Source organism: Gadus morhua, chromosome 22 (assembly GCF_902167405.1).
Source record: "Gadus morhua chromosome 22, gadMor3.0, whole genome shotgun sequence".
Taxonomy (NCBI): Eukaryota; Metazoa; Chordata; class Actinopteri; order Gadiformes; family Gadidae; genus Gadus; species Gadus morhua.
In genome coordinates, this window is record NC_044069.1 from 20,581,374 (window position 1) to 20,604,696 (window position 23,323).

The 23,323-nt window shown below is 46.1% G+C and overlaps 1 protein-coding gene across 1 annotated transcript in view; it reads left to right on the top strand.

Moving 5' to 3' along the window:
- The first annotated feature begins 221 nt into the window (after positions 1-221).
- The window catches only part of kcng2 (potassium voltage-gated channel, subfamily G, member 2), a 31,388-nt gene continuing 8,286 nt past the window's right edge, over positions 222-23,323 (top strand). The window contains exons 1-2 of the mRNA XM_030346993.1: positions 222-526; positions 7,567-8,586. Of these exons, the coding sequence (XP_030202853.1) occupies positions 7,699-8,586 (888 nt within the window). The 5' untranslated portion in view covers positions 222-526; positions 7,567-7,698. The remainder of the gene's footprint in view (positions 527-7,566; positions 8,587-23,323) is intronic.

Genomic DNA, 23,323 nt, shown 5'->3' on the forward strand with positions numbered 1-23,323 from the left:
AGATTATATAATAATTGAAAAGTGTCCAAATTGATTATTATTATTATTATTATTATTATTATTCCTATTCCTATTATAATCCACCAAAAAAGTCTAGTCTATAATGAAATTCAAAATATAAGCACGCTTGTGAGGCGCGCGACGCGTAGCAGCGCAGCGCGCCTGAGCGGTCCGAGCGGAACGGACGGCAACACCCTCTCGGTTACGCAGTAGCCCGCCTACCCCCACGGAAACACAGTTCATACATCTGCTTCCACTCCGGTCCACGGAGAGCATCGCACTCGCTCTGCGTGTGGAACAGTCCACAGACATGCGGGTTTCCTTGGTGCGTTGTGGGTAGAGTGGTGGTCGTTCGATGAGCGTGTTCTGCGGGGTTTGACCGCAACTTTACTGAACGGTCCAGTACCGCGGGGCTCTGGAGGGCTGGCCGAGATCCGCCGTGCGCCACCGTCGTCGCTTGTTGGGAGTTAAGTTGGGATCGAAAACAAAGCAAGCTGAACGAATGGATTCACGCCGAACACCAGGGGTAAGTCTGAGGATGATAACACTTTTCCCTATCATATCATATCATATCATATCATATCATATCATATCATATCATATCATATCATATCATATCTAAGACATTGGCTATCTCTAATGAACTACCAAGAGAGAAAACCCGGCGGGAAAAATGACGTCTAACATGATCCAATGTTAAATCACAATTAAGTTAATCTCCTTATGGATCTCCAGAAAAGTGTTTTTTTGTGTGTTTTTTGTTTTTAAGATTTCCTAGATTTGTATGGATTTTGTGTAAAGTACACACACATCACGGCATATTACGCACGGCTTTCCACAACGCAGATCACTGCTGTAGGCTACTCTGGACGGTTCAATGTGACCAATACCACAGATGATTGAACTTTATAAATGCTTCCCTCCTCCCCTCTTTCTGAAATGAAATGTGTTTTACATCTCGTGTCTGATGTTGCCGACTACTAATGTAAGTGCCCCCGTGCCACACACATCTGCCCTTTAGTCGGCCCATTAACCCGGTGCGCACACACACACACACACACACGCACACACGCACACACACACACACACACACACACACACACACACACACACACACACACACACACACACACACACACACACACACACACACAGACACGCACACACACACACACACACACACACACACACACACACACACACACACACACACACACACACACACACACACACACACACACACACACACACACACACACACACACACACACACAAACCGAATATAATCAAAATGTGTGCAGTGCTGGCAGGATATGAGCTGGCTTTATCTATCTCTTATATGTGGAGAGAGGAGGTGAGGGAGAAGAGAGGGGAAGAGATGTGTAGAGGGGGGGGTGGTAGAGAGAGCGTGTGAGGGATAGCGAGAGAGAAAGAGAGAGTCGTGAGAGAGATAGACCGTGGAGGGGGTAATTCTTTGCTTCGTAATCTCTTTTTCAATGTTGAAGAAAGTCGTAATAATTCTAACTTTGCAGTAAATAAACAAGAACATCAACAACCACCACCTCACCTTTTCCTCCATTGAGCCGTCACATGCGAGATATGAACTGTTCACCCTGTCTATCATCTCCCACACTCTGTCACACCGGCTAAGGTCTGGGGACGAACGCTGCGTGTATGATGAATAACCCTACTGGCACAGATTAACCTTTCAATGCACTCTGCTTGTCATTGCCTGGCCCTTTGAGAATGATGGTACATCAAATACAATGATTATACATGCATAAGTATGGTCCTATCTAAAGCACATGGTGCATTGATTGTATGAAATGTACAATGTATATCTAAAAATGGGGGACGTTAGCTCTGAGTTAAAGACCACAAGCAAGCTCCTATAATGGGATGTTTTAAATAGCTAACAATGGAAGCGTGTGATTGGATGTGACTAGGCTGGCTACAAACATCCTGGTCCATGATAAATAGGGAGGGGGTTCTATTCATACTAATCTATTTCAATGTCATGTTCTCAATCAAGATGAGCCTGTACTTTTTTTGTGTGTTCAGCAAAAAGAAAATAGGAGGTCATCATTCCAAAGCTATCTAAGTTCCCCTATCTTTCTCTGAGTCCCCCCCCCCCCCCCCCCCCCCCAGGCATTATTATCTTGAAGGACAGATTACTTTTCACATTTTCCCCACTCTATGAAATGGATTCTATGGCCGCTTGGCGAGATAAAAGCAAATGAGGAAAAGTGACTGTTGTGATAGAGATTTTGCAGCAATATTTATTATTTAGTCATAATATAAAAAGAACAACCCAATCTTTCTTAACCATCGTAATCGTGATGGAGGTTGATGCAACTGTTTCTGATCTCTCCATTCTGTGCCAGGTGGGCAGAGACCACCTGGCACTAAGTAGAACCAATTAGAAGCAGGAACAGCATGCATTCATACAGCATGCATACATACTCTGGTACAATTGAAGCACCTATCTACTTTTTTGTACATGTTTGAAACATTATATCACAACCTGAACTTTTTGTCAGATTTTAACAGAGATAACTGAGATAAACTCAGTCAGAAAGTTCTGGATGTAATATAATGCATCCTAGGTGTGACCCCTGGCCCAGATTTTCAAGCCAACACTCAAATTCAGGGTTCGTCTTCTCTCACTCATGCTCTCTCTCACTTTCTCTTTCTCTCTTTCTCTGTCTCTCCCTCTCTCTCCCCCCCACCTCTCTCTCTCTCTCTCTCTCTCTCTCTCTCTCTCTCTCTCTCTCTCTCTCTCTCTCTCTCTCTCTCTCTCTCTCTCTAACACTCTCTCTCTCTCTCTCTCTCTCTCTCTCTCTCTCTCTCTCTCTCTCTCTCTCTCTCGCTCTCTCTCTCTCACCCCCCCTCTCTCTCTCTCTCTCTCTCTCCGTCTGTCCTTCTCTGCTTCTCTCTCTCTCTCTCTCTCTCTCTCTCTCTCTCTCTCTCTCTCTCTCTCTCTCTCTCTCTCTCTCTCTCTCGCTCTCTCTCTCTCTCCCCCCCACCTCTTTCTCTCTCTACCTCTCTCTCTCGCTCTCTCTCACCCCCCCCCCCCCCCCTCTCTCTCTCTCCGTCTGTCCTTCTCTGCTTCTCTCTCTCTCCTTCTCTGCTTCTCTCTCTCTCTCTCTCTCTCTCTCTCTCTCTCTCTCTCTCTCTCTCTCTCTCTCTCTCTCTCTCTCTCTCTCTCTCTCTCTCTCTCTCTCTCTCTCTCTCTCTCTCTCTCTCTCTCTCTCTCTCTCTCTCTCTCTCTCTCTCCCTCTCTGCTCCTCTATCTCTCTCTGAGAATTATTTTCTTCTCTATGAGCATGTCAGCTCTAAACCAAAAATACAAGCAAAGCAGATTATGGTTCACAGAGCCTGGAGGAGAGAAGAGAGGAGACATTGGCTCATCTCAACTCTGTGTTTCATAAGAATAAGAGTAAAGCAAGGGCACTCCTATAAGGCTGTATATTCTACTCAAGGCAACGTACCATGAAAACCACACATTTACAGCAAATGTTAACCGTAGGCCTAATCGATCTAAATTAAATTTGTTTGTTAAGGATTAAACCTGAATATTATTATCAAACCTAGATTCAAACTGGGGCGAAACTGCAGTGTATCGTACTCTGTAAAATGAGCGGTTCTCTCTTGAAATTAGGTCGCGCTTTCTTTAAACTCTGCGGGAGTGACCCCAAGAAAACCCCAAGATCCCATATCCTCATATGCCACAAGATGGTGTAGATTAAATGGGACTGTTTTATTTATAAATCCTTCCAGGAATAAAGTGATGTTTCACTTTGAAATGTGATGTGGGCTTGTGTGGTTGTTTCAGGGATAGCCCTACCGACTCACTACGCATGATTAAATTCCCTTTTCCAGTCGACCGTGTCGCACAAGTTACTGCTAAGATGATCATGTTGTATTCATTACTTTTTAAATGTCATTATTGGTTTTATTTGAATGTGAAAACACCCAGTTAAAACAAGTGAGAGTAAAGAGAGGGTTTGTTTACTCAGTTGCAACTTGATAATCTCATAGTGGAGGGGCAGTGGACTGAATGCTCATATGTGTGTGTGTGTAATCTCATAGTGGAGGGGCAGTGGACTGAATGCTCATACGTTTGTGTGTTTGGTTTGTTTTGAAATGGTCTCCTCTGTAATCGCTCTATCTCTGATCCATATTCATTTTCACACGAGACACGCAAAGGTCATTGGTTTGATTACCAAAGTAAGATCAGGATTAAGATGCAGTATGTTTACCTGTAGCTTTCGAAACACGTCCAACCTACTCATCAACGACATGTATTTGAGGTTAATGTTAACTTCATGTGTCCAGTCTGTGTTAAATGGTTGCATGAATGTTTGGAAAAAGTGACCTTTCTAAACGGAGATAATACAGTAAAATGTTAATATTATTCCATTGATTCCCTCTCGTCAACAACAGACATGAGAGTATATGCAGATCATTCTAGGTCAGTAAGATCTAGGAAGAGCGTGCTCAGAATCCCAACCGTAAAGCCCCCAGGCACTATATGCCGTATGCATAGACTTGTATACATTTGCATTGGCCCACCTTTTGGCTCCACCTTTCCATCAAAAGTGCCAATTATATTCCTGCAGACAATCCAGTATAAAAATATGTGCTGGGATCTGAATGCTTTATCCCTCCATATCTCCAGCTTTCTTATCTCTTTGAGGCCAGGACTCACATCTCATACCCCTAAACACATAACTGTGTTTATTCAAATCTTGTCTTACTCCTGCTCCTATTGGGCATCATAATGTGGTCTGCCGCCATAGTCTTCTCACATTCCCTCGCAAACCCTGACACAAGCTGAATTCATTTCCATTGTGCATCTCAGGGCACCCCAGGGTGCACTGTCACGGTCAATAAGCTGTTTCTGTCTGAGACACTTTGCTGAACGTTTGTGAGGTAGCAGCACCCTCCTGGGAAACTAGTGCATTCAAAACGACTGGCTACTAAATACAGCCAGACACACTCTCTCTCTCTCTCTCTCCCTCTCTCTCTCTCTCTCTCTCTCTCTCTCTCTCTCTCTCTCTCTCTCTCTCTCTCTCTCTCTCTCTCTCTCTCTCTCTCCCTCTCCCTCTCTCTCTCTCTCTCTCTCTCTCTCTCTCTCTCTCTCTCTCTCTCTCTCTCTCTCTCTCTCTCTCTCTCAGGCAAAGATTTGCTATCAACGTATCTCTGGTCTCACATGATATCTCTGCATTACCCTAGCCATTGCCATTACACAGCGTTGTGTTTCTGCTGAACATAAGGATCATCTCTCTGGACACGATATGCACAGGCAGGTTGCAGTATTTCGAGTATTTTATTTATATGAAAGAAAATTGAGAAAAGAGTGGAAGTACAAAGAAGTTAAATAATACATAAAACAAATTCATAAAAGAACAATTAACCATAAAGCGCATTAAAAACAAGGAGTGAGGCAACGGCAGCCCTCTGATAAAACATCCATTAAAAGTGTTTTAAAGTACTCTAAAGGTGTCCAGCGATAGCACAATTCTGTATTAAATTCCAAAGCATTTTGGGCCTAATGTTCAAAAGCACCGGGCCTCCAGGAGATCAGAGACGTGGGGTAGTCTGGGAGTCTGCGTCACATGGCTGTGTAGAAACGTATGATCATTGAGGTTGGTAAAGGTGGCCTTGGATTACATTTGGCTGCGGTGCGTCAGTGGTGTGGTGATGCCCCCCCAGGCCGGAGCAGTGGGGTGGACCACATCACCATATATGATATATTGAATCCTAATTAGGGTTTACAGAAATTGAGGCAATTTGATTGGACCAATGCTTTCTTACTGATCCCTTTGATCAATCTAATCTAGAGGGCGATGGTCGATTGCACCACGGAACGCTAGGAGCAAAATAATGCTACAGCAACGATGTAGGGTGCGTTGAAACACACGTACTAATTAGCATTGTAATGTATTTATATATAATACCACAAGGTGATTATGGCACAGAACATCAGACATCTCTATATAATATATATATATAGCGTCAACTTGTGTAGAGAGCTGTAGTGCTGAACTGGAGCCCTGCCCGGGGTGCTCCATAAAACCAGAGTTCGACTCCAGCGCTCCGAAGCTTTGGTGTTGCCCTGGGAATGCCGTGGGTTAGGGAGGCCTTCAGCAGAACGGAGAGAGTTGCTTTGGCAAATGGACTATTGAGTACACTATAGTGCTGGCGGGACCATGCATTTGATTCCAATAAGATAACATTGAGGTTTAAATCTTCTTTTTTATTTTTTTAACAAAAAAACAGAAGATAAAATGATTGTGGAAGCAAACCATTATGATGCTCGCATCATGATCAATCATGTTCTTATAATCACTTTCACTTATGTTGGGGTCGTTGAAAATTATTTGCAAAGCATTCAAAATCCAAATACAATATTCAAAACACATATACGGGGGAATGAAAATGTGTACCTTCATGTGATGCTGCATTCCCTGGAGTTAATGTCATGTCTTGAGATGTAGAGGGATCTATTTTTGAGGAGACTGGCTGTACTTCTGCTGAAACTTTGTTCCCTCTTCCTCCCGCAAATCTTTCTCCATATTTACCCTCTCTCTCGCTCTCTCTCTCTCTCTCTCCCCCCTCTCTCTCTCTCTCTCTCTCTCTCTCTCTCTCTCTCTCTCTCTCTCTCTCTCTCTCTCTCTCTCTCTCTCTCTCTCTCTCTCAAACTGAAGTCAGTTTGCCATCCGTGGCTGCACTGCTTTAAATTGCCTTCAAGGTTCAATCATTTTTACACTGCCTGTGATGGTTGTGGCCCAATCTTCTTTGCAGCGTGTAATTTTCCACTGTTAGGTTGTAATTTGTTCGACGCGTGGCTGTCGACGTTGATGAAATACGTTGAGCTCATCGGAGCGTCAGAAGCCTACACAAATCATAGTTAATCAATATTTAATCCCTGCATTCACCATTGAACGCTATTCATATCAGTAATGGAAATTGGGACATAAATTCAGGAACCCTGAATTTTAAGTAAGTGATAAATAAACAACGGCAGTAACACAGCCTTCCTCCTTTTTAATCGTAATCCATTTTATTTATTCAACATTATGAAAAAATATATATATATTAAGATCTTACCTGAATTCAAAAAAATTATAAACCTTGCTAGACCTGATCTCTTATTGTGAAAGATATGTTTAATTTGTTCATTTATTCATTCTTGTTTTGGCAATGCGTCGAACAAGAAGAACCTCAAACAAATTAATTTAAAGACAATTCAAATGTAATATAATATAATAAATAACACATTTGAATTGTCTTTCAAACGTTTTTGTTTGTGGTTCTTCTTGCGGTTTGAGATCGACTGGTTCTTTTTGTGACAATCTTTGTGACAATTACTTTGACGGAACACATAAAAGGTGTTTTGGCTCGGTTTTGGTGTTGGATTTTGTATTTGTTTTCCTATCGGCCGAAGGCGTCCTCTGTCTCAGCCCGTACCATTCCCACGGGATCCTGTGGGAACACAAGTGCTGTGGCGAGCTCAGTGTAAGTTCTGGCTCTGATCCCACTGTCTATTCTGTCCCACAGAGTATCGCTGGAAGGCTGACGGGGTTCCCGCTCATCCCACCCACGGCGTGAAGCCCTCCCCACCCGAGCAGTGAGCCTCATCTCCACCCGCCCCAACTGTCACCACCACCGCCGCCCCCCCCCGTAGCAGGGATGTACCAGGAGGTGGCCTTCCTGGCGGGCAGCACGGAGCACCAGTTCACCAGCTTCCACTTCAACCCCCCGGAGAACCCCCAGGAGGTGAGCTCCAAGAAGGGCCTGTACTACAAGCGGGCCCAGCTGCTGCTGCTGCAACCCCAGCAGCGCCACGCCCCCCCGCGCGACGACCACCCCGGAGACGACTCGGCCTCCCCCTCGGCCATCATCAACGTGGGCGGCATCAAGTACCGCATCCCCTGGTCCACGCTGGATGAGTTCCCCCTGACGCGGCTGGGCCGCCTGCGCGGCTGCAGCAGCGAGGCGGAGATCATGGCGGTGTGCGACGACTACGACGGCCGGCGCAACGAGTACTTCTTCGACCGCAGCCCGTCGGCCTTCCGCACCATCGTCACCTTCCTGGCGGCCGGCAAGCTGCGGCTGCTGCGGGAGATGTGCGCCCTGTCCTTCCAGGAGGAGCTGCTCTACTGGGGCGTGGAGGAGCAGAGCCTGGACTGGTGCTGCCTGCGCAAGCTGCGCCTCCGGCAGGAGGAGTACAAGATGCAGCGACGGCTGGAGGAGGAGGAGGAGGCCGCCGCCGCCGAGCTGACGGCCGCGTCCCCGTCCGGCGAGGAGGAGCCTGCCCCGCCGGGGGCCACGCCGGGGGCCGGGGCCGGGGCGGGGTCGGCGGTGGTGGTGGTAGTGGGGCCGGCCGGGGCCGGGGGCGTCCAGGACGAGGAGGGCCAGGGAGGGGACTGCATGCGGCGGCTGCGGGACATGGTGGAGAACCCGCACTCGGGCGTCCCGGGGAAGGTGTTCGCCTGCCTGTCGGTGGTGTTCGTGGCCATCACCGCCATCACGCTGTGCATCAGCACCATGCCCGACCTCCGGGAGGAAGAAGAGAGGGTGAGTCTCTGACGGTGAACCGCCTCATGGTCTAACGGTGAACCGCCCCGTGGTCTAACAGTGAACCGCCCCGTGATCTAACGGTGAACCGGCCCGTGATCTGATGGTGATCCGCCCCGTGATCTCACGGTGAACCGCTCCGTGGTCTAACGGGGAAACACACGCTAATAAACACACGCTGTTAATGTTGAATGAAAAAGGAAAACCGTGTCATGATAGATTCTGATGAGTCAATCTTTAGGAATGGTGGGCTGGGACCCTATACCCCTCTGTCGTTGGTGGGCTGGGACCCTATACCCCTCTGTCGTTGGCGGGCTGGGACCCTATACCCCTCTGTTCATGGCAGGCTGGGACCCCTTACCCAGTGATGCCAGTAACGCGTTACTTAGTAACGCGTTACTGGCATCGGACCACTTTTTTCAGTAACGAGTCATCTAATGCGTCACTATTTCCAAACCAGTAATCAGATTAAAGTTACTCATCAAAGTCACTGTGCGTTTGTGTGAGAGTGTGTGTGTGAAGCGTAAGTCTCCAAAGACTTCAATCTATCAGAGGCGAGTGTCTACCTTGACTCTCCAGAGTCTGCGCAACCAGTTGTTATTATCGGCGGAATTAGTCGCGCGGTGCTGCGTGTGTGTGTGTGTGTGTGTGTGTGTGTGTGTGTGTGTGTTGCGCTGGAGCGACGGCAGCAGAGAGAGTGTGTAGGAGCCTCTACGTTATCGCCAGAGAACTAAACCCACGGGGAGGTCCGAGCAGCTAGAACGCGCTGTTTACGTCACGCACGTGGAGATGCGTCCGGTGATCCCCCGAAAAGCGCCGCGTGATGTTTTGTCTACGCATTAAAGGTTTGCGGAAGCGGTTGAAAGCCGTGTGTCAGTTTGTGCACACAGAGCCGTAGCAGCAAATTCTGGGCCCTGTATACAAGAGGTACTGATGGCCCCGCCCACAAATTCCCCCTACCAGCCCCCTGCACAGAATTGTTGGGGGCCAACACTACCCATACCCCTCTGTTCATAGCGGGCTGGGATCCTATACCCTTGTGTTCATGGCGGGCTGGGACCCTATATCCTTCTGTTCAGATCCACGTTGATTAAAGAGCCTTGAGTAATGTTGATGAAGTCAATCAAGTTTTATAGATTTAAATTAATAATTGTAATTCTTAACTGAGGTCAAGGACGTCTGTAGTAAGACAGTAAAGCGAGCTCTTTATAAAAGGTATTTCAAAGGCTGAAATCACAAGATGGACTAAATCTCAGAGAATCACCTCATCACTTAACTCTCGAATCTCGCCTACCCATCTCATCTTAATATCTGACTGATCCCAGCTGCAACTGGTAGAAATATGCATATTGTATAAAAGTAGTGAATGCAATCGTATGTTTTTCATTTTTCAAACCCGTTGCGTTTGACTTTGGCAATGTTTACAAAGGACGAATGGCGGCGCGCACAGTCGCAGCGGCCACTCTTGAGATCTGTGAGATCGAGTGTTTGAGTATGAGACGTCCTATGAACGTAGTTTATGACAGGGAAACACTATTAAACATAAGGACACTGCAAGTGAGTAACATCTCTGGCATTCGCTGGCATCTGGACATACTACGCAAACACAGGATACTAGCGGACACTGTGCCCGCAATTTACCGGAAGAGGAAGCAGCAGAGATGGGGTGGGCGTAAACAAAAGCGGGGAAAGAGGGCTGGCAACAAAGCTAGGCTAAAATCTAACCCCAGCAGACCAGCAGTGCCGACAATCCTACTCTCCAACGTCCGATCTCTCGAAAACAAACTGGATGAGCTCCGTCTGCTGAGAGGATCACGCAAGGTATGGAGAGACTGCTGTCTATTAATTTTGACCAAGTCCTGGTTACATGAAAACATTCCGGACGAGGCTGTTCAGCTAGAGGGAACAACACTCTTCAGAGAGGACTATGCATTTGCAAAGACTGGTGTGTAAACGCTACGTCGGTGGCTCAACACTGCTCTGAACTGGTGGATTTTCAATCGTGACCTGTTGGCCATTCTACCTGCCAAGGGAATTCACCAGTGTGATTGTACTAGCTGTTTACATAGCCCCTAGTTCCAACGCCAAAGCTAACAAAGTACTCAGCCCCCTGTATGACGTCATCAACGCACTGTTGACAAAACACCCGGACAGCTTTGTGGTTGTTGCAAGAGACTTCAACCACATTAGCTTAAAGACTGTGCTCCCCGGATTCAAGCAATATGTGGACTTTAAAACAAGAGGAGAAAATATCCTTGATCTGGTCTATTCCAACACTGCTGAGGCATACAAGGCCATTCCTCAACCCCATCTTGGCCTTTCAGACAATAAATCTGTGCTGCTGCTTCCAGCTTACAAACCCAGGCTGATACGGGCCAGGGCAACCCAGTCACACATCAGGGTGTGGCCAGATGGAGCAGTCTCAAATGAGTCTGAAAAGTCGCAAATGTGGCACGGGAGTCAACAAATCACTCAGTACAAGACCAGGCAGAGGATTGAGGACAGTGATGTTCCTCTCCCAGACAGACTCAACGACTTTTTTGCCCAGGTTTGAGGCACCAGGTGGGCCGGCGAGAGGGGGGACTGGACCCTCCCCTCCATCCAGTCAGCCACCTGTGGTCATCAGGCCAGCCGACACAAGGAGAACCCTGGCCAAGACCAGCCCTCGGAAAGCAGCCGGCCCGGACAACGTCCCGGGGAGTGCGCTCCAAGCCTGTGCTGATGAGCTGACTGATGTCCTAACAGACATTTTCAACATCTCTCTCTGTCAAGCCACAGTACCCAGATGCCTCAAAACATCCATCATCGTTCCAGTTGCAAAAAAATGTCTGCTGTGTCCTGTCTGAATGACTACCGTCCTGTCGCATTGACCCCAATAGTGATGAAGTGTTTTGAACGGTTAATCAAACCACACATCACATCCAGCCTACCTACATCACTGGATCCACATCAGTATGCCTACCGCTCAAACCGCTCCACAGAGGATACAATATCCACCACCCTGCATACAGTACTCACCCATCTAGAACAGAGAGACACCTATGCTAGAAACCTGTATGTTGACTTCAGCTCTGCATTTAACACCATCATGCCGCAGAGACCTGCCGCAGAGGCCCCTCCTGGGCCTAAACCCCACCCTCTGTCACTGGATACTGGGTTTCCTGTTGGAGCGACCACAGTCAGTTCGTGTTGGGAAAAACATCTCCAAATCCATCACACTGAGTACAGGATCCCCCCAGGGATGTGTGCTCAGTCCACTGCTGTACACGCTGCTGACCCATGACTGTGTGCCAAGGCACAAGAACAACATGATCGTTAAGTTCGCAGATGACACTACAGTTGTGGGTCTCATTCACAAAAATGAGGGATCCAGTTACAGATAGGAGGTCAACCTGTTCGAGAGCTGGTGCAGAGACAACAACCTGGTGCTCAATGCGGAAAAGACCATGGAAATGATCGTGGACTTCCGTAGATCACAACCAAAGCACGCACCCCTCTGCATCAGCAATTGTGAAGTGGAAAAGGTGGAGCACATCAACTTCCTGGGAGTACAGATCTCTGACAACCTTTCCTGGTCCAAAAACACCACTGGGCTAGTGAAGCGAGCCCAACAGAGATTGTACTTCCTGAGGAAACTCCAACAGGCCTCACTACCTCCCAGCATCCTCACCACATTCTACAGGGGGGCAGTGGAGAGTGTGCTGACGTACGCCATCGCTACCTGGTTCTCCAGCTGCAGTGCGTTGGACAAAAAGGCCCTGCAGAGAGCGGTGAGATCAGCGGAAAGGGTCATTGGCGCCTCACTTCCCTCTGTCCAGGACATATTCCTGAGCCACTGCGGGAATAGGGCCCAGAAAATAGTGAGAGAGCCCTCTCACCCTCTGAACAGCTTCTTTCAGCTCCTACCCTCCAAGAAGCGCTATCGCAGCATAAGATGCTCCACCACCAGGCTGCTGGACAGTGTCCTGCATCAAGCTGTCAGAGTGCTCAACACACCAGCGTCCTAGATCTCCTCACTGGACTCACTAGGCTTGCACACATCACCTTAAATCATTTTTAATCGGTTGCACTTTTTCTATTTGTTAGAGCATTTTAAATGTATTTATTTATTCAGTGCATATACGAGTATTATGTTATGTTCTTTTAGCTATTTAAGCTATCCAGCTACATCTATTTTATTCATCATTGGGATGTATGTATGAAATGAACGTGTGGGAATGTATGTACTTGATCATGATCATGATCCCTTAGAAACGCCTCCTCATTTTGTTACTTGTAATCAACAAAATTACAATCAATTTGATTTGATTTGATTTTGATTTGATTTGATGTGGGTGGACGGAAGGGATTGCTTATGTGTTGCCTAGCACTTGAGACGTCGATAAAAATGCTGTTATGGTATTTGGAAAGGAAGCTGTAAAGACCGGTTGTATCGAACGACTTCAATTGGATCAACCAAATAACAAATGGGACCAAGACAACCACAAAAGCGCTGTTGAGCAAGAGTTGAGAGAAAAACTGGACTTTGAATTTCAATGAAATGGGCTTGCTGCTCTGTAAACTCAGTTAGGTTGAAACAGATACTATGCTTTACAATGAGTGGACCACATCACTATATATGATATATTGAATCCTAGTTAGGCTTTACAGAAATGTAGGCAAGTTGATTGGACCACTGCTGGAGTAATTCTTATCAATAGAGGGCATACCAACCCATCTAATCTAGAGGGAAGAGGAGTCGACGGCACAGCGCAACCTTAGGATCTAAATAATGCCGGAGCCAGCGAGAGACACACATGCACACACTATGTAGGGTGCGTTGAAACGCATGAAATAATTAGCATTGTAATGTATTTGAACCCAAAATAAAAGATGAAAGAGGCAAAAGGAAAAGCAGCAAGCCCAAAGGGAAGAAGATCAAATTCTGGGCATTCTTCCTGGGTTTCTCTGGTGCACTGCAGATCATGCATTGCTTTCTGGTCACAATGAGATAGCATGAGCCCCCTTATCCATTGATCCCTGGAGAATACAAACGCACATGTGCATATCTATGCATTCAATGTCAACACAAAAATGGAATACAACTGGCATACAAAAACAAAACTCAACATAGTTTAAGAATCCTTTTGTTAAACCTCACCAGATCAGTTTCTCACTCTCTCACTCTCTCTCTTTCTCTCTCTCTCTCTCTCTCTCTCTCTCTCTCTCTCTCTCTCTCTCTCTCTCTCTCTCTCTCTCTCTCTCTCTCTCTCTCTCTCTCCCCCCACCATCAAGAGTAGTGACTTGAGTGTTGAAGGTGGCTGAGAGATAGGTGTGAGATATCTTAGTGTCGTGGATCTACCAGGTACAGCCACCATCGGCGTGACGGTGTGTGTATCAACAGACACGTGGCTCGATTCCCTTTACGCCTTTGTGTCCGCTTCAGATGACATTATACACTGGAAGCGCTCAGAATCCGGAGGGGAGAGTGGTTCTCAACGCCATGCGATCAGGGTAGTGCAGAGGCCATTCCACCCCATTTCCTCCCTGTTTAAATCCAGAAGGACATTGGTTACGTGAGGGCTCTGCTCTGAGTATCGGTTCTCCTGTATCAAAGTGGCCTGTGCAAGTACATCCACCAGCCGAGGAGCGCCGGGAAAAGGCAAGCAGTGATGTTCACTGCAGAGGCACTGATGTTTGATCCTTCAAGATCCTCAACCACTGACAGCTGTGGACTCCCATATATTCAGGTCACCCAGAGATCCATTTGGCCAGAAATAGATACATTTACATTTTAGTCATTCAGAGTCGAAGGTCCTTCTATCCAGAGCTATTTGATAGTGAATTCTGATTCATGCACCTACTAAATACTTCTGGCCAGCCAAGTCATCTCAGGTTTTGATCCAAGCAGCTGTCCCCGCTGTATGTGAAGAGACCAAGCAGGCTAAACATCCAGTATCTTCCATGATTGGCTGCTTTGTCTTGGTCCTGAGAACAAGGGATTCTCGTCGCACATGCTCTTCGGAATTTTAACCTAAAAAAAATGTGGTAAACGTTGCCATTTTTGTTTTTTAAATGTAATTTCCATACATGTTTGAAAAGAAATGGCCAAGGAAATGAAAATCCTTTTCATCAGCAACAACACAACTAGATGAAATGCAAAGAACACTTAAGCTTCCTTAAGCTTAAGCTTACGATCTGCTGAGGTTTTAACCACTCAACATGCTTCCCATAAGAACAACTCTTTGTCGTAAATCGTTAATTAGCTCCAGTAGAATGGAAGTAGAATTAAAGTCAGCTTACATGTCATGGAGTTCAGCTAGTGCAGGTGGGCTCCTCCAGCGCACACCGACGCTTGTTGTTTATAAATCATGGCGACGTTGGCAGACAAGTCAGCTTCCCCTGCATATTATTTAGCCTCCATGTGGAGTATGCAGTCTCTCATGTGCCCGTGAGACTGAACACACACTTTACAAGCTGCCTCAGGAAGAATAATCAATATTTATATTTGTACGGGTGGGTCCTCAAATCATGACATCAGTTTCCCCGTTTACAAAAATCCTGCAGTTGTTCATTTTTCTAATTGCAATTCATTATAAACGTGCTCCACTTCCAGGGAGGAATATAAAATAAGCTCATTATTGTCATATAAAAAGATGATTATGCAAATGAGCCATGAAACATAATGCTGTTTTTGGGGTACAGTCAGCTTGTTGATAAAACCTTCCACCAGACCAGTCGATGAGATGGAGGCTATGGAAAGCAGATGTATATTCAGCGTTACAGTCACATTCTAATTTCTGTTTCATGCTACAAAATATTACTGTTCATACATATACTGTATATATCATATCATATATACTATATACTGTGCATACGGTCATTGGAACATCTGATGTTCAACTTGGGCAAAGCATGCCGCTTTCATGTCATTATGCTCAAGTTTCCCAGTTCCAAAAAAAGAGAGCACTTAAATCGCACTACACTCCGTCTTGTAATTTCTACGGAAACAGATTTTCCAAGAGAGCTCGGATGTATTTTCCCAGTGTTGTTATGTAAACAGCAAAGTAGCTTAACCTGGAATCCAATTATTTGCAAAACAACCAGCCAAAATATTCCATGTTAATTCAAACCAAATGGGAAAAGGTGTGACCTCGGTCGTACTCTTTGAACATTCCTCTCTCACAAACCCCCACACATACCCTGTTGGATGGGAGACTCATCTGAGTCAAATAGGTCCCCTGCTCTCTCATCACTCCCTCGTTTAGATCCATCTGCTGATCTGTCGACAGCACCCCACGGCCCGAGCCTCTGACACTTCTGAGGACCTCTTTAGGACCTCACCTCTGGGCTTCATCCAGCCCAGGCACACACACACACGCCGCACACACACTCACCGCCCTCCCCTACAATCCCATAAGTTATCGTGCATCCCTCGGGTGTGTGCGGTGTGTGTTTGGGAGCGCGTATGTGCGGCTCGTCCTGGCAGAGGCGAGGAGCTTCAAAGAGGGCTGAATAAATCCGAGGCAACAAAAAGTGTGCGCTCGCTGCATCTCCTCATTTTAATTTTCAATTAGCAGATAAAACTCCCCCTGAAACCCCCCTCCCCCTCCCCCTCCCCATCCCCCACCCCCTCGCCCTCCCACTCGCTCTCCGCACAAGTGAGGCGTCGTGGAGTCAAGAGGGAAAAAAGGGTGGTGGGGGGATGGGGGGGAGGGATACAGCACATGCCTCTGCTGTGCCTCAATGGGACTCACTTGATCAGCCCCCCCTCCGATACCCCACCCCCTACCACCACCCACCCCAACTCCCTCTCCCCTCCCCTCCCCTCCCCCCATGGTGCGGGCGCGTGGAGGAGGGCGGTTGTTTTGCTCCTGTCTCCTGTCAGTGTCGAGTCGTCCAAAGACTGTTCATTAAAGTGCTCTTTTCTGTTGTGAGTGTCGAGCAGCGGCGCTAACAGGGCTAAACACTCTGGTCGGCGTGGCGACCCTATAGTTCATCTGGCGCGAGGCCAGCACTAATTAGGAGCGCAGCACTTTGCTGCGGCCGCCCACCCCTCCTCCCACCGGATCACCTGTCAGCCCCTCGCTGCCACGAGCCAGAGGGGCCAGCTAATTACCTGAGCCCTGGCTGAAGTCCGCTTCGACGCTCGTAATCAAGCTAATTAAATGATGACTTTAGCGGCCAATGCCCGTACCCAGGGATTAACAATACATCCTCACCTGATTACCTGCGTATTGTTAGAGGCATCAAATAACAACTTTGGACTCTCTTTATCGCCAACGTCTTCCAAGTGAAGCGGCCTCCGCCCTTGGTATGCACGAGGGAAGGAAGTTGTTGTATATTGCTTAATATTAATATAAACATACAGTTTCAGGCACAATAACAAGATAAACGGTAGAATGAACTGTGTCATACCTACACATAATTTAGTTTTCATGTTCAACGCTTCTGTAAGGATCCTGCATTTCCCTCCCGATATAACGTTGTATATAAATCTAACTAAATACCCCAGAATAAAATTGGATGAAGAGTATAAGGTTGTGTTTACCCAGATAACGTATTGTAGACTACCTATGTTCCTCAGTATAATTGAGGCTATAAAGATGCTATAAAAAGTTATGATGACCAGAGAGTCCATTTGGACAGATGTCTAGGACGCAGAGGTGTCAAGTAACAAAGTACAAATACTTCGTTACCTTACTTAAGTAGAAATTTTGGGTGTCTATACTTTACTGGAGTAATTATTTTTCAGCCTACTTTTTACTTCTACTTCTTACATTTTCACGCACTTATCTGTACTTTCTACTCCTTACTTTTTAAAAATGGCCTTGTTACTCCTATTTAATTTCGGCTTGTTTTTATTCTGCCGGCATTCAAAAAAATACAAACAAAAAAACCTATCCAGATTATTTGTGCCATCGGATAGAGTGAATTTGATTGGTTGGATGAGAATAGAAACATATACCATTCTGACACCCTATTGGTTTATACGCGATCCATGGCACCTGCGCATGACCAGAGCCCGTACATTCTCTGACATGACATAAATCGCACATTCCAGCTACGAAATAGCAGACGTAGATGAGCGAAATGTCCCAACCAAGCACCAGTGAGGAGGTTGGTAGCCAAGAAGACCAGCCAACCCTTCTACATCACTGGCTGGAAGAATTTTTTGAAATGGTTGTATAGTCATTAGAAAAAAAAAATTTTGGGGGAAGTGGGGCAGTGTGCTATAGAGGTGTGTTGTGTGTGTGTGTCACTAATTCACGGATGGGATAAATGCAGAGACCAAATTCCTTGTGTGTGTGGGCATACTTGGCAAAAAAGCTGATTGTAATCTATAGGCCCCTGTGGCACGGCCTAAACTTTTGTCCTTAATGGCATTTTTTCACCCTTGCATTACTTTTACTTTAATACTTTAAGTAGTTTTGAAACCAGTACTTTTATACTTTTACTTAAGTAAAAAGCTTGAGTTGATACTTCAACTTCTACAGAAGTACCTTTAAATGCTAGTATCTATACTTCTACTTGAGTAATGAATGTGAATACTTTTGAGACCTCTGCAGGACGAGACAAGTTTCCACACTGGACAGCTTTCAGGTATTTTGTTTATTTTATCCGGTCTTTGGCCCCACGGTGACGTCGACGACACAACTAAGTAGGTTAACTGGACAGAGAGGGGGCTACATCTGGACAGAGAGGGGGGCTCACTCTGGACAGAGAGGGGGCTAAATCTGGACAGAGAGGGGGGCTCACTCTGAGAGGGGGGCTCACGCTGGACAGAAAGGGGGGCTCACTCTGGATAGAGAGGCGCCCTGGTGTGCAGAGTTACAGAGCAGACCTTAAAAAGCCTTCATGGTGACTGGCGTTGGATGATGGGATGATGGGATCGATGAGTTCCCCCTCCCCCTGTTATTCACCTTACTCTTCCCTTTACATCCCTTCTCCTTCCGACCCCAGGGGAGTCGTAAACACTCCACCACATCGACATCACATCCAAAAAAGATCCTGGAAGTGAACTCAATGTTGTCCATAAGGCCAAAACCCCATTGGTCATAGTAAAAGGCTCACCACCCAGGGCTAATCTCCTATTGGTTTTGTGCGCTAAAGCAGTGCTAATCCACAAACGGTGTGAGTTAATACCAAAAGCTATCTCAAATACTCTCCTCCCCGGGTACAGGTCGGGACGCAGAGAAGCAAAGTGTGTGCGTGAGGCTTTCGAAACCAGGGTTGAATTTCCTTTCAGAGTCGAGTCTGCGTCTCGTTGCCAAGGACTTCTGGATGACTTCCAGCTCCCAAGGCTTTTGCCACACAGCATACGCTTGAGTGACAAGGGAGACATCTGTTGCTCGCTGGATCGCAAACGGCAGCACGTCGACTCTTAAGGCAGCGATCGGAGCACAATGACACCACGACGCTGTTGTAACCACCTCGGCCCAGCTCCTACTTGATGGTACACCTGACATCATGTAACATGTTTGCGTTTGGTTCGGTTCAAGTTATGGTCGGTCATAACATTAGAATATAGTTGCTATGACGTGGAGGCGGGCAATTCGTTGGCCCTAATCAGATTTCCCGCCATTTTTGTGCTCCAACCGTGGCACTCAGCCAAATGATGCCATCACTTGTTAGCTCAATTACTAATGTAACCTGAGGGTTCGGTATGTGGTGGTGGATAAGTCTTTATGAGAATAAACAGCAGGATGGAGACGGATGACTTTCTCAAGCGGTACTTTACTTTTCTTCACAACTCACAATAACTCCACTTCTTTGTTCGGACCCTTCACGTGCCCTGGTGTGCAGAGTTACAGAGCAGACCTTAAAAAGCCTTCATGGTGACTGGCGTTTGATGATGGGATGATGGGATCGATGAGTTCTCACAACAACTCCAGAGAACTCACAACAACTCCACTTCTTTGTTCGGACCCTTCACGTGACTGAATTAACCAATCAGAAGCTAGAACTTAGACTGAGGTAAACGTGAGGGAATCAGAGTGAGGCAGATGCAACAGAATATCCTGACTGTGTTAAATATGTAAACATGTAAATATGTAAATAATACATGTGTAACATAAATATGTAAATAATTAACCGACTAAACATTGTAATTACATTTCTAGTAAATTAACTCAAATATAAATTATATTAACTTCTTCTACCACTCTCAAATATGAATTAACTACTAAACCTTACACTAATAACTCTCTGAACCTCTGAGTTGCTGATCTGTTACGAGGGAGGCTACGCCAGCACTTGGAAGACGCTCCATTGCGTTTAAGGAACAGTGTGGATTGTTATCCGGAATACATCATGCCTAAGAGCATGTTGGATATACAGACGATTGAAAGACTCATCCCGACGTTCCAGGAAGCAGGGGAGTAAGGTCTAGCAGGTTTAATCTCCCAGACAACAAAACATGTGATATGTGAGAGAAACAGATTGGGAACTGGGAGCAAGATCAGGATGTTCTCGTGAGGCTCCGTCCCGAATTGAAGCTGGTGGAATGTGGTTCTTCCAGAGAGAAAGGCAGATTGGAGAATTTTTACATGACAGCGCTTCCCGCCAATTGGTTAATTTGTTTCTAGGCCATTAAGGGGATGGCTGCTGTATCCAGATACACAGAAACACATGTGCACACACACGAGAGAGAGAGAGAGAGAGAGAGAGAGAGAGAGAGTGAGATACAGAGAGTGAGAGAGAAACAGGGAGAGAGAGAGACAGAGAGGGAGATTTACACCACATTATGTAACTATTTTCTCTATGTTTTTTGTTTAGGCAAAGGTGCAATCTTATCAACTACCAGTATGTCTGAGACATTCAATTCTGATTATAACAAATGCAAATGTGAAATATGTTTGTGTATGTGTGCGCGTGCATCCAGGCAGACCAGACTCTGATCTTAAGGTTTCCCTCTATCCCTGCATTAAATAGCAAAAGGAAAATAATAACAATGTGTAGAAATAATGTTTGATTGATGACTTGAACAATCATTTATGAATAATAACTTGATACCTTCATGGGAAACCAGTTTCACTCTCTTTGTACTCCATGACACATGCACGTCAGTTATAGAGCGCGTCTGTTTCGGTAGCTTCACTATACTTTCTCTGGCGGAACAACCACTGCTGGAAAGAACATCATTCACTGCTTGGATTTGAGCGCTTGCATATGCCGCCCATGTGGCTCAGGAGCCAATAATAGGAAATAGGCTCTATCACTGATGTGTTACCTCGTAATTTTTTTGACATTGTCAAATATGTCCGTCTTATGCCAGCCTTTTTCCCGGCATGGTCTGCGTGTTTACACTGACGGCTTGATTTCGCAACCCAGTATACCCTCTCAGACCCTTCACATATTGGCGCTTTCATTTTCATGTAAATGCAATTAGACGGCTTCACGGTTCCAGGGGCGGGGCTTTGGTCGAGGTGTTGTTGCGTTGTCTCAGAGACAACAGAGACAACGCAGCAAAATCAACATGAGTAGTTAACTGTGAAATCCGCGAGCTGCTGACCATCATGGGAGAGAATGTGAGTCGCATTTATCGAAGACGGGGAAATATGGTGCGATCTACGGGAAAGTGCCAGAGGAACTTTCCTTCCCAGGCTTTCGTCGGGATAAAAAACAAGTGGTCACCAAATTAAAGTATTTGTTGGCATTTTTGCACTTGTAAATAGTTAATCACGTATGTAGCCTACACTCAGATATAGTCTTCACATTATTTTACGAGATTGGCTTAAATAATTAAAAAAAAAACATTGAGAGTATGCACATTTTCTGAGGAGGTCTCTGTGCTTAGTCCTAACTTCTAAACCGTACACTAATAACTCTCTGAACCGCCTACTCCAACAAACCAAGAAAGCAGGCTCCTTGACGAAGGAGGATAATACCCCTTCGGTTTTACAAAGGCTAGACAGTGAAATTGCGGGGCGTGCCAAGCCACGACTGGCAGTGTTAAAATGCCTAATGATAGCTTGTGACTTAACTGACATTATTTGAAGGAAAACCTATGATGTTTTAGATTGCTACTTAATTGATGACTTGAACTGATCAATCGCAAGGTTAGCTGAAGTTGTTGAGTAAACATGAATGAAAGGAAGAATCCAGTTCATAAATTGTTGTGCTTTTCCCACCGATTTAGCCCAAGAACACATAGCTGTTGGTGTCAACAGCTATGTGGATCACATAGCAGAGACTTAACTAGCTCGCAGCATATGAAGTGCAATGAGGGATGGTATTCTGTCTTTAGTTGGCTTAGAGCTTTTAATTGGTATAATATTAAAGAATGGGCAGGCAATTTGGAGAAACCAGAAAGACTTTGGCACAATTTGAAGGTAACCAACTGAAAAAATCGAACCTCTCCGTTCAGCCCTCTCTACAAAGCCACGCCTCCAAAACAAATAAAGAGAATTTCAACAAATAGGACAATATGACACTTTAAATTCTTTCATTTTTGTCCTGCTTAAAGTTGGTGAGCTTATGATGCGTGCGTAGCGTAAGGTGCCTTGGGTTACAGAATACATTACAACAATCATTTCTTTACAGCAGGGGAGTATGGCTTCAGTGCAATGTCTGGCGCTGCGCTGAGGGCCCTGTGATGAAGGTCGGAGGCTTCATGTCAACATGAGTTCCGGGACGTTCTGAAGGTCTCAGCATTTCTTGGTTCAGACTGTGTAGCAGCAAACAGATCTGCTCTCCCTGTGGCTAGAGGAGATTCAACACTTCTGACAAGAGAACTCGAATCAGCCTCCAAACGTACAAAGCATAACCGTATGTTCTATAGGTTCTCCGATGCCTGTGGCGCGCACACTTCATAACCTATTATATCACATGTTATAGTGTGTCTTCTTCCACTAACTGCATTCCCTTTTTTCTATTTCTACCGAGCAATGTAAAAAAGCTCCTTTGTTTCAGTTTTATGAGCAGGACAGGAGAAGACAGGCGAGACAGAATAATATCGACAACAACAACATAACAACATTTCCGGGGGGCGTTTACGCCCTCCAGGTGTGTATAAGTGGAGGAACGTCTTATCTTTTCGTTTTTCGTTCTCGTGCTAATCGTGCCTCAGCCATTACGGCAATTACCGCTCTGCAGTTGACGTGATGTTCATACGAGTGGAGCACCCCTCTCCCCCTCACCCTGGGGGAGGGCAAACAGCATTTGAGCCGATCGATGGTCCGGTGAGTGTGCGGCTTGCCGGCGGGGCGGTAATGAGATTGTTGTTTGGTTTGATGATGAGCGAAGTGGTGTCTTTGTTGGGTTTTCAGGGCTTTCGTAAGATGTGAGGAAAAGGCTTTTGAAAGCTAATAGGCTGATGCACGTGGCCCATACACATACACACACTCTTCCTCTCGCTCTTTCTCTCTCACACACACACACACACTTACACACACACACACACACAAACACACACACACACACACACAGACACACAGACACAAACCCTCTTTGTCTCTCTCTCTCGCTCTCTGTCTCTCTCTCTCCCTGTTTCTCTCTCACTCTCTGTATCTCACTCTCTCTCTCTCTCTCTCTCTCTCTCTCTCTCTCTCTCTCTCTCTCTCTCTCTCTCTCTCTCTCTCTCTCTCTCTCTCTCTCTCTCTCTCTCTCTCTCTCTCTCTCTCTCTCTCTCTCTCTCTCTCTCTCTCTCTCTCTCTCTCTATCTCTCTCACACAGGGGATTAGGCTAGGCTTTAGCCTCTGTTTGAGATAGGCAGATAGGAGCTAGGCTTTAGCCTCTGTTTGAGATAGATATGAAG